Source organism: Typopeltis vanoorti, chromosome 15 (genome assembly GCF_054136105.1).
Source record: "Typopeltis vanoorti isolate ZY-2024b chromosome 15, IOZ_Tvanoo_1.0, whole genome shotgun sequence".
In the NCBI taxonomy this organism is placed as follows: Eukaryota; Metazoa; Arthropoda; class Arachnida; order Uropygi; family Thelyphonidae; genus Typopeltis; species Typopeltis vanoorti.
In genome coordinates this window covers 59,751,739-59,764,055 of record NC_143563.1, presented here as the reverse complement: position 1 = coordinate 59,764,055, position 12,317 = coordinate 59,751,739, and the positions used below count along the sequence as shown (strand labels likewise).

Here is a 12,317-nt window from a genome sequence, read left to right as displayed (position 1 = left end):
AAGACGAATGTTACATTGACAGATGTCTGACTGACTGCCTCAGCATTAAATTTTGCAATATGGGAAAAAGTATTCCAGTCAGCTTCGTCCATTTTCCACATGGGCTTTCATGTAGGAGGACATGGCTCTTGTGAAGACAGTGTAAATAACAGAAAAATTATCACTTCCATAAATGTTCTCTTTGACATCTCACACAAGGAGTGGAAAAATAGTAGTGGAACAGACAGATCTACTACACAATATGAGCAAGTAGCATATAGAAGAATATATTGACTATTATGAAGAAGGGAGAGATCATAATTGTTGAGCTTTCACTCAATGATACAATCTCATTCATTTGTGTTAGCTAGCATGAATGAACGAGGATTAATACTAATGTTTTCAGAGAGGAGTATAAATGCCCATTAAAATACCCACTAAACAACAAGCAGAAACTTCTCTAGTTCCGTTCTTACAAACATCAGTGAAATTCTGTAAGACGGAGTCCTCACTGGGTTTTAAATATGCTTCATATAGAAAGATATGGAAAGACTTCTGTTTCTGCAACAAAATCTTGATATTCTAGAGAAATCCACCCAAAACAGTTCTGCTGTAAAAAATTTCATACTGTTCTGGCTTTGTAGACTTGTCCGATTTCTGAGAAGTTGTGGACTTACCTTTGTAGGGTTTATATTTATCAATTGATTTTGGGATGGCCAGTTTCCATCTCTTCCTCTAGAAAAATGTTACCTGATGTTTCAGGATCATTTGGAAAGTTTAATTTATTTTCAGTGGATACCAACGTATCCATTTTTCTATGGGAGCGTCTTATCTTTAAATGATATCTTAGCCACAATTTCTTTCATAAGCATGTTTTAATTGAATGGCACCATTTTTGGTGTCATTCATTGCCAGGATCACTACTCTTGCACCCTAGGGCCATTATTTAATAAAATAAGGATTATTTGAATACAAGCACTGTGATACCACGACAGTCAATCTGATAACCAAGATGGCTACTAAGTGACCAACGGACAAGTAGCATATAGAATATACAGCATCGATACACTAGACAAAGGAATGATTCACGTCCCAGGCAGGACAGTGTGCGATTTAATCATGCTGCTCAGAATGGTGCGCAATTTAAAACTTATAAATTGTTTATTTCTGGAATTTTCCATTTAATATTTTCTGAATGGGGTTGACAGTGTGTAACTGAAACTGCAGAAAGCGAATCCATGGATGGGGTGTGTGTGTGTGTGGGGGGGGGGGGGACTACAGTAATGTGCACTACAATAAAGCACTCATAAAGTGCAGGTATGGTGAAATTATCAGATAATAGACAAATTAATTTGAGTTGCTGTTAACTTTTTAACTGCCACCTTCTCAGCATAAGAGGATCTCAGGATAGGTATGGTGGTGGATAACTTTCTTTTTGTATCCTGGTGTATATTTTGTTCTGTCTTAATCTTTTGTATTTCTTTTTCATCCTTCCATTTCTGACATGTACATGAGTAGGCAGGATGATCTTCCTGATGTTCTTTGCCCACATTGGGCACAGGTGGTTGAGCCACAAAAGGCAGTTTGGGCACATTCATATTTCCGAGGTTTAAAACATTTCACTGAATTAGGGATGTACAGCTTAACAAGACAATCGAGATATGCTGCTTTTTCAGATGTTGGAGCCTTGGGTGTATCAAAAGGATGTTCCTGGTTAGAAAACAGGATCACACCTGTCTCTCCCTCATCTAAGATATGAACATATCCTTATCTATAACATCAAGGATATCCGATTCTGATATTACTCCTCTAGAAGAGTATAGTGGATTATGAAGTGTCACTGTAATTGGCATTCTACCCATCATTAGCCTTTAGTAATTTTTCTGAGCGTTCCTGGCAGTTTTGGGAGATTCTGTAAGTCCTAAACCCGTTTGAATAATGAAGGAGGTTATTTCCCCTATTGGATTTTCATCTGTTACAAGGATGATGAGAAACACTAGTGTATTTATACTGGTACCACATCTTTTGTTTCTTACTTCTGTTATCAAATTATGTATCTGTGGTATTAGTACTTGAATGGGATCTTGTTTTGACCCCTGAAACATTTGAGGACAAAGTATTCATGCTCAAGAGATTTCTTTGTTCAGTGCCAGAGCTCCTCACCCACAACACAGCCACACATGGATATGAAATAACTGTGCTCAGGAATGGAAATCTAGGGCTACTCCAGATACTATTCCAGCTCCACGACAAAGTGTACTAGTTGACTGATCCTGGCCAGTGTTGTGTCGTTTCCTATCCTTATGTGCCCTTTATCATCTCTATTACAACTATATATATATATATATTATAACTCTTATTTCGATCCTACACTTATTATCTCCAGGTTATTATCCTTTATTATCCTATTATATTATTATCACTTATTATCCTTTCTTATCAATAATGCTACTGGCCGAATCCCTGATAAGAGTGAAGTTGTTGTTTTGTGAAACAAAGAAATGCAAATGGCAGATGCCTATTTCTTTGTCTCAGCACTGGTTCTATCTCCCTTTTCAAATTCAGAGAAAATTTATTTGTTTACGCTGCGCCACCCTGAATCCTAGGATATACTAAACATGTAAGACCAAGGAGTTAGAACACAGTCAGCATTCACTCTTCTCAGCTATAAATTTACAACTTACAACACAAGTACAGGCAAGACAACATTCACATTAAAACAAAACATTTTAATTACAGGTAGAATACATATATTACACTTAGAAGCACTGAGTTAATCATTCAACTAAATTTTATATACAGCATTAGCACTCTTACCTACAGTTAATTATCCCTTTTCATGAATTTTTATCTGAGAAACATAAATACTAACATTTAATCACTGAGTCTCAATTTTCTACTCTAATCAATTAAATTTTACTCTTAATACTTATCAAATTCCATTCATGATTCTTTTTAACAATCCTATTCAAATTTTACATATATCTCAGACCTAATTAAGAACATTTGTAATTCACTCTCTTTCAAGATACATTTATGAGACACTTTTATATTTCCTTCTAAATCTACCAGCAACAGTTCAAAGAGTCTCTCTTAGCACACACATTAAAATCTTCTCATTCAATTCATTAGTTAGTAGACAAAAGTTCTCACTTTACCAATTTGCTGGTATGCTACTTTGGCCACTTCATTTTTTCGTCAGACAACTACCTTATATGACCGCTTTACTTCACACTTCCTCAGGATTTTCTATACGATTTCCCTCTATACTTCATACTGGAATTATTCTGTAGTTTTCCACTATCATGATCTGCTGGGCTTTTATTTCCGACTAGTAAGTTCCCTTGGTCATTTGGTTGTAACTTCCTCGAACAAAGGAAACCCACATGGAGGCACCATACCAGCCGGACTTCCGAGGCACAAGAATACAGCAGCAGGAAAACGTGTAAAAGCCTTGTTCGCAGCGTTACATCTCCTTTTAAATGCCACGCCATTTCTCTCTTTCGTCATCAATGTCTACGTCATGCTTTCACTACGTCACACGGCACTTAGTGCCGCTCGCGGAATCCTTTCGTAGCGTCACAGTGGGGGGGGGGGGGCACCGTGCTGCATAACAGATATACTAGTACATTCACCGCGTGTCTTAAAAGTCGGCCGTTTCACATTTAGGTTATTATTTCTCACCCAGCAAATGGTTAGTTATTTACATAGTATTTTAGACTAAGCAACTATATAATAATAATAATACAATGAAATTTCACATTACTAAATAAGATAAGATATAAAAACTAAATTACGATTTCTATGCAAGTGCTTCTTTATTTCTGATAAACCATTATTTTCCTCAACAGAGTGAGAACGATGTTAAGTCCGAGTGAAACGTGATTTTCTTTAATATTTTGTTTCACTCCGACCTAACACTAGGCCATCCAGGACTGTCTACTTAGTGAAATCAGAGCAAGACTATCATGATTCCCCCCCCCCTTTCTGGATGTCCACAGGTCATACTGTATGGAAAATACAACAGGAGCTTTGGATTCCTGCTGTATCAAGTAGGGGGTTTGTATGCATAATACAAGGCTTGAGGTTAGACAGTTTTTAGAGAGATGATATGTTGGAGAGTTTCTGCTATCAACTACAGTATGGAGGGGGGGGGGGCATCATATGCACTTTAGGCATGTCATATAATCTCAGAATGACCAGGTGTTTAGATTTTATTTTTTAAGATCTTCTGTAAACTCAAAAATACTGGAGATCGTATCATTAGTTTTTATATGGGGACCAAGTGGAAAAATGGCCCATTTCTGAATACGTGAAGAGTTCAATAGCATGAAAGTGATCTTGGTGTTATAGTCCATACTATTTAAAATGTCTGCTTTAAATATAACGATTTCATTGTTGTTAAACTTCTTAAACTGTCTTTCTCTAAAGCTGTGATATTTTTTGGCAGGTGACTTTAATGAAACTGAAACCAAGAAATCCTATAGGTTTTTTTCAATACTGGCCATGATGTCCACTTTTGGAATGTGATGAGTGATGGCATAATTAAAGTCCTTGTTTAGAACTGAAGCTTCTATATTAGTAAGATTATAATTTCAAAGATTTAATACAAATCTACTAGAAGTCAGAAATGTTCAGTTCTTGTGAGTATTGTATAGATGCTTGAATTTTTTTTTTTTTTTTTGATAGTCTATATTTACAATCTTTTTTTCTATTCTTGAGACCGTTTGCAAATGGATACTGTCTATGGTATTCCATACATCTGTGAATATTGAATTACCCAAAGTGTTATGTAGGTGATATTCTGTTTGTTCAGTGAAGAACAAGTCTGATCTAGTGTTTTTGTATTTCAGCTCACAAAAGAGAAAAACTGCGCTTTTGCAGAATGTATATTTTTATTTTTTTGATTCTTAAATATGCAGGAATTCTAGAATTATCTCTGCAATTTTTCCAAAAATTAAGTCTGTTGGAAAGTGACACTGTTTTGCATTTAAATTTTTCTAAGGAACATTACACATTGGTAATGTACAACATCAAGAAAAAATTAGTCCAAATATTAAAATCAGTCAACATCAGAACAGCCTTCAAACTAGTTACCATTTCACAAAGTTTCCTATATTCCCTTAAAGACAAAGTTCCATTTTATAAACATCCTGGAGTATACAAGATTCTGTGTTCCAGTGGAAAGATGTGCATGGGTAAAATTGGAAGAAGTTTTGAAATCCAGAACAAAGATCACATAAGCAATACTGAAAACAAATGGAAAGTGGACTCGCAGCATACCGCATGGTAAATTGGCAAGCATCCTCCATGGCTTACTTAGAAGAGAATTACTTCAAACACATTGTTCAAGGAATCTTCTAAGTTCATTTGCTCAAAAGGCATATTAAATAGAAACCAATAATTATTATTTGTAACATTCAAGACCTCTCCTATGCCTAATGATACATGTGAACAAATTATTGTTCAGTCTTTTCAATTTACAGAAATAGCCGATATCCCAGATATTTCTTCTGAAATAAATATGCAATTTTAAGTAGATGCTTAAATTCAAATGGATAATTATTTATATCACATGAAACCTAAGATTTTAGATTTTTTTTTTTTTTTTAAAGTAATGATAAAATGAAGTTGAATATCAGCATTTGATGATGATCTCCCTTCTGATTAGGTATGGCAAATCCCTGAAATGCTGTCCTTAAAACTACTCTGTGTTGTTTCAATTAAAAGGTAGATGTAAACTGAGTTTTGTAGTCCAGAGCTAAAGTTATTAACTGTTTAGCTAAGGCAAAATCTTGCCTTGCAATCTGACACCTTGAATGTAAAGAGGGCTGATCAAAACTCTGTTACTCTGAATTATGATACAAGGAAGCTGTATACCAAATTTGGTATTCACAGCCCTCATTGTTTAGTTAAAAACTAGGGGAATGTCTGAGTAGCTTGGGACAATCAGCACATAGACGTAGCCCAAATCTTTTTTGTTGTTGTAAGTTACAACAAATATGGTGTTCTTTCTGGTATATACAGATTGGTTGATTAGAGAGAGTTCTCAATCATAAAGAAACAACATTCTAAAATATAGTGCATGTGTGAGGGTGTGTATATCTAATGAAAGAATTGGACTAGGAAATCATTGGATAGTTAGAAATAACCAAATAATTGATTATTTTTCATTATGTCCATTACTAGTTTCTGGTTATAAGATCTTAATTCAAATTTGTAATAAAAGACACTATATAGTAGAAGAAGATTATTAATTTAACAGCAACAGAACTGCATTGATATTACTCTTAACACAGTGATAGCTCGATGTATATATCAACAGGTAGCCATTAATTTCTATGTGATCAATTACATGAAAAAAAAAAAAAAAAAAAAAAAAAATCATTATCCTTACTTGATCACACACAATCATCCATCTATTACGATTATCTAGCAACTTAAACTTTAATATACAGATTCTATGTAGTCTTATTGTTTTCTTCATAATGGTTGTGAAACACAACTGAAATGAACAAAATAAAGATACGATATATTGAAGTTACCACGACATGCTGTGTATTACTCAAAAATCCTTCATCACACATAAATATAAAATTCTTTGAATACTAAGAAAGGGTTATTTTAAATTGGATCAATGCTGAATCCTCAACTACTATATTTTACAGCATTTTCCCCAACAACATTGTTCTATATTGTATTTTTTAACACCTTGTTGCAGCAATGAAATGAAAATAATCACCAGAAGAATTTATTTAGTCTCTGACTTACCATGCTACCAGTGCACTAACAAATCCAGGAACCGTATGTTGAGATGGATCAACATTTTCCTTGATCCACCTATATAATGTATTAGGACTGGGATCTGTCTGAATCTGTTTCCACAGATCAGCTTGGATACGTAGAAGAGGATATAGGAAACTAAGACCACGATCTTCTAATATATCAGCCAGCCTTTCCTTAGTTCTATCCATTTCTGTAATATATAAAGAGATTCAAGAGATTTAAAAATAAAGAATCTGCAATTATAAATCCATTTTCAATAAATAAGAATCAAAATATCTAACAAAATTCACACTTGTGTGAAAATGAAAAACATCATTAGTCTACTTCATGATGTACACTATGATTTTGAGAGAACCACAGTTTAGAGCAGCCCTTTTTCAACTTAAAAAAAAAAAAAAAAAACAAGCTATTACATTTATATTAACTATTTCGCATCTGTAATTCTGTCTAGGTATAAGGATTATGAACGGGATTACAACAATGTTTTCTACATTGTTGTAAGACAAACAAATACAAATATTTAATGTAATTCCTACCTACCAACAGCATTTAAATAGGGAAGTTAATTCTTCAACATTCAAAGTTATAATGCGTAATCTAAACTACCAAGTGTTGCCAGTCAAACAGATTTATATGTTTTAGATTTCCTTTGACTTCATCATCATCATCAAATTCCTGCCATGTACCCTCAAGGGGTGTACAGGATATGATAGTACTACATGAAAAAATTACATCATTATTAATTTCCTATCTACAATTTTTGGGGTGCTTAAGGGTCAAAGCTGTATAACTGAGAGGAGACCTCCACATAGCCTTTAAAGGAATGCGGAGAACCGACCAGGGCTTCTGACCTAATGTCCAATCCTCACCTTCTCGTGGTGCACCCTGTTGGGTATCTACTTTGATACTGAACGAACGAGGATGGGCTGGCAATTTGGGATTTAGCCGACCAAATTGTATTCTTACTGGTTAAACCAAAATAAAAAATGATGGTACAACATGACAAAATTTCATGCCGGCTGGGGCGTCGCCCGGTTAAACAAGGCCCCCGTTGTTTTCGCCAGGGAACCAGGGCGAACAGCGAAAAGTCAGCTCTGGAACAAATCTGAAAACAAACCCCAACTCAACATCACCAGAGTTAAAGATCGGTACTATCAATGTAAGAAGCCTGAATGGCAAAGAAATGGAGCTAGCTGAGGAATTAGATAAGTACCAGATCGACATAATAGGGGTGACTGAAACAAAAAAGACCAAAACTGGTGAGATCTTTCTGAGCAATAAATACAAAATGTTATATTCAGGCAATAACAATCAAGGAAAAGAAGGAGTAGCCATAGTATTCAACACAAAATACGAGGCTAATCTTCTTGAATGGCAGTCAGTCTCAAGTAGAGTAATGTGGGCAAATATGAGAATGGGGAACTGGACAATGAGACTTATTTGTGCCTATGGTCCCACAAATAAGTGTGGGACCATAGGCACAAATAAGTATAATAAGTCTCCAAATAAATAATAATAAGTCTCCAAATTTTCCCAAAAATATTTTGGGAAAATTTGGAGAAAAGAGCAAAGCTAATAATAATGGCAAATATCTGTTGGATTTCTGCTCAGGACATGGACTGGTTATTACTAACACCATGTTCCAACATAAAAATGTGCACAAATTCACATGGAGAGAAGAGGCAAGGAATAAGAAAAGTCCTATTGACCATGTTATTGTTGATAGTGATGTTTTCTCCCTGGTGCAGGACACCAGAGTGTACAGAGGATTTGAAATTGGAAGTGATCACTATTTAGTCTTGAGCAGGATAAAATTGAATTTCATATTGAAAAGAATAACGTGTAAGAAAGTTTTAAAGCGAATAAATGTTGAGCAGCTCTCAGATGTGAACTGTAGACTAAAATACACAAAGATTATTCAAGAAAAAATGAAAGAGTTTGAGAACAGGAATAAAACCTTGGATATTCATTGACAAACTCTGAAGGAAACATTGATTGATTCTGCCAGAGAGGCATGTGGTGAGGTTGTGTGCAAAGATAAAAAAAATCAGAACTCCCTGGTGGACACAGGAAGTTAAAGAGGCAGTGAAGGAAAAGAAGAAAGCATATCAAAAGTTCCTGGCAAATAAGTCAGCTTTTACTCTTACAGAATACAGAGACAAATGTAAGAAAGCTAAACAGTGTGTAAAACTAGCTAAACAAAAGTCATGGGAGGACTTTGGCAAGAATATAGAAAATAAATATCAAGAAGGTGGCAAAATATTCTGGAGGTTGTTGAAGAAGCTTAGGAATGGAGGAAAGAGTGCTGTAAAAGGAATTAGAGATGATAAAGGTGAAATGAAAACAGGAGAAAAAGATATCCTTGAAGTATGGAGTAATTACTTTGAAAAACTGCTAAATGAAACAAGCAGTGATGACAGCACAGTGATAAAAAACACTGACCAGGCATGCAGTCGGGAATACATATCCATACTTGAAGTAGAAAAAGCCATCAAAGGCTTGAAATGTGGAAAGGCAACAGGAGTAGATGATATTCGACCAGAAATGCTGAAGCATGGTGGTATAAGAGTCTTACAGTGGCTGCACTGCATAGTTCAGAAAGCCTGGACAGAGGGACGAATTCCTGATGATTGTAGTAGAGCTCTCATAGTACCCATATATAAAATGGGAAATAAAACTGAATGTGAGAATTACAGAGGTATTTCCCTACTGAGTGTTCCTGGCAAGATCTATGCAAGTATACTTGAGAAACGGTTGAGAAGAATTGTGGAAGAAAAGCTTGGTGAAGAACAAGCTGGATTCAGGCCAAATAGAGGCTGTCAGGATCAGATCTTCACTTTACGACAAATAGTCGAGAAAGCATGGGAATATAACAAAGATCTGTATTTAAGTTTTGTCGATTTGGAAAAGGCATATGACAAGGTGCCAAGAGAGAAGCTATTCAATACGCTGCAGTTATATGGTGTCAATGGGGCATTATATCAAGCAATACTTAGTCTTTATTTGAGTTGTAAGTCAGCAGTTAGAATTGAAGGAAGTACAGGAAGATGGTTTAATGTTAAATCTGGTGTGAGACAAGGATGTACATTATCCCCTCTGTTATTCATTATCTATATGGATCACATTATGAAGGAATGTGGTATTAAACCTGATATCAAAATTGGAGATGTTAATGTCAGCTCTTTGCTTTATGCGGATGATGTTATACTTCTAAATAAATCCGCTACAAGTCTGCAAGATTCTCTGACTAAATTGAATAGCTGTTGTAATAGATATGGTATGAAGGTCAGCAATAAAAAGACAAAGACAATGAAAATAGACAGAATCATTGAAAATGTCAACTGTGTTGTGAATGGAGAACCTGTGGAACAAGTAAAACATTTCAGCTACTTAGGCACAATTTTTACTGAAGATGGTAAACTAAATATAGAAATAGACAACAGAATCAGCAAAGCTGGTATGGTGGGAAGTCAATTGAATAAATTCATATGGAATAAGAAAGAAATTAGTCGGAACACTAAATTAGCTGTATACAAGACTGTGTTCAAACCAATTTTAACTTATGGATCTGAGAGCTGGGTCAGAAGTAAAACACTTGACCAAAGACTAGAAACCGCAGATATGAGAGTCCTGAGAAAGATTAGAGGTGTGAACAGATGGCATCAATGGCAATATCATATTAAAAATGAGGATATTAGGAAAGAACTTGACATTGTCCGCATCCAGGAATGCGTTAGCAGAGCTAATCTCAGATGGTATGGTCACTTAAATAGAATGGGAGAGGAAAGATTAGCAAAACAAGTGTTCTCTGCCAGGTTGGCAGGAAAACGACCCAGAGGAAGACCAAGATATAGGTGGATTGATACGGTACAAAGTGCCTTAGACGATAGAAATATAAGATCTGATAATGTTGGAGTCTTGACAAGTAACAGACTGATTTGGAGGAAAATTGTAGATAGGAAGTTAGTAATGATGTAATTTTTTCATGTAGTACTGTCATATCCTGTACACCCCTTGAGGGTACATGGCAGGAATTTGATGATGATGATCTACAATTTTCCTCCAAATCAGTCTGTTACTTGTCAAGACCCCAACCTTATCAGATCTTATATTTCTATCGTCTAAGGCACTTTGTACCGTATCAATCCACCCATATCTTGGTCTTCCACTGGGTCATTTTGCTGCCAACCTGGCAGAGAACACTTGTTTTGCTAATCTTTCCTCGCCCATTCTGTTTAAGTGACCATACCACTCTGCTAACGCATTCCTGGATGCTGACAATGTCAAGTTCTTTCCTAATATCCTTGTTTTTAATATGATATTGCCATTGATGCCATCTGTTCACGCCTATAATCTTTCTCAGGACTCTCATATTTGTGGTCTCTAGTATTTGGTCAAGTGTTTTACTTCTGACCCAGCTCTCAGATCCATAAGTTAAAACTGGATTGAACACCGTCTTGTATACAGCTAGTTTAGTGTTCCGACTAATTTCTCTCTTATTCCATATGAATTTATTCAATTGACTTCCCACCATACCAGCTTTGCTGATTCTGTTGTCTATTTCTATATTTAATTTACCATCTTCACTAAAAATTGTGCCTAAATAGCTGAAATGTTTTACTTGTTCCACAGGTTCTCCATTCACAACACACTTGACATTTTCAATGATTCTGCCTATTTTCATTGTCTTTGTCTTTTTATTGCTGACCTTCATACCATATCTATTACAACAGCTATTCAATTTAGTCAGAGAATCTTGCTGACTTGTAGCACATTTATTTAGAAGTATAACATCATCCGCATAAAGCAAAGAGCTGACATTAGCATCTCAAATTTTGATATCAATTCCTTTGACTTGAAATACATAAATGTTTAATTTAAATTAAATTAGCATATTTATAATTAAATTATCAAATTTTTATATCATAATTAACATAAGTTCACAAATGTAACCCCCCCCCCACCGCCAAAAAAAATGCAAGTATGTTTCTTACCTGTTTCTTCCCATCCCAATCTAAAATTCTACTTTTCAAAAGAAGGTGTTCTGATAGCAACTTCATAATATTTGACAAAATTTAACAATTTTCAACATTTTTCTCACCACACTAACACAGGGGTAAGAACGATTATGATAATTTCTGTCTTCAACAAAGATACAGAAATATTTACATTGAGAAGTGAGAAATTTTCAGCTAAGGTTATGCATTTTTAACTCTTACAAGTTAAAGAGAACAAAAAACTTTTGTTTATTAATGATGATTTCTATGGATAATGTACACAATTTTATATAAACCAACTGATGAACAAAGTCCTTCATTTTACTGCTCTTCATCATCATCAAATTCCTGATAAAGGGGGTACATATCAGGTTTTACAATAATGATACAGTAATTTAAAAATTATGTTCAATTTTTTTTTATTATTATTTGGGAAAATGGAACGAAAGTGAGGTTACCATAGTTATCACACACACCATGCTTATTAGCTTTCACATACATTTTCAATTTCTATATCGCCTACAAAGAAAAATCTAATTCTAATAGATTATACTG

The 12,317-nt window shown here is 34.9% G+C and overlaps 1 protein-coding gene across 2 annotated transcripts in view; it reads right to left on the bottom strand.

The window, feature by feature from the left end:
• The window catches only part of NAT1 (N-acetyltransferase 1), a 297,904-nt gene that overhangs the window by 63,970 nt on the left and 221,617 nt on the right, over window positions 1-12,317 (bottom strand). For both annotated transcript variants that reach the window (XM_090404548.1, XM_090404546.1), the window contains one exon: window positions 6,751-6,955. In XM_090404548.1, the coding sequence (XP_090260674.1) occupies window positions 6,751-6,955 (205 nt within the window). The remainder of the gene's footprint in view (window positions 1-6,750; window positions 6,956-12,317) is intronic.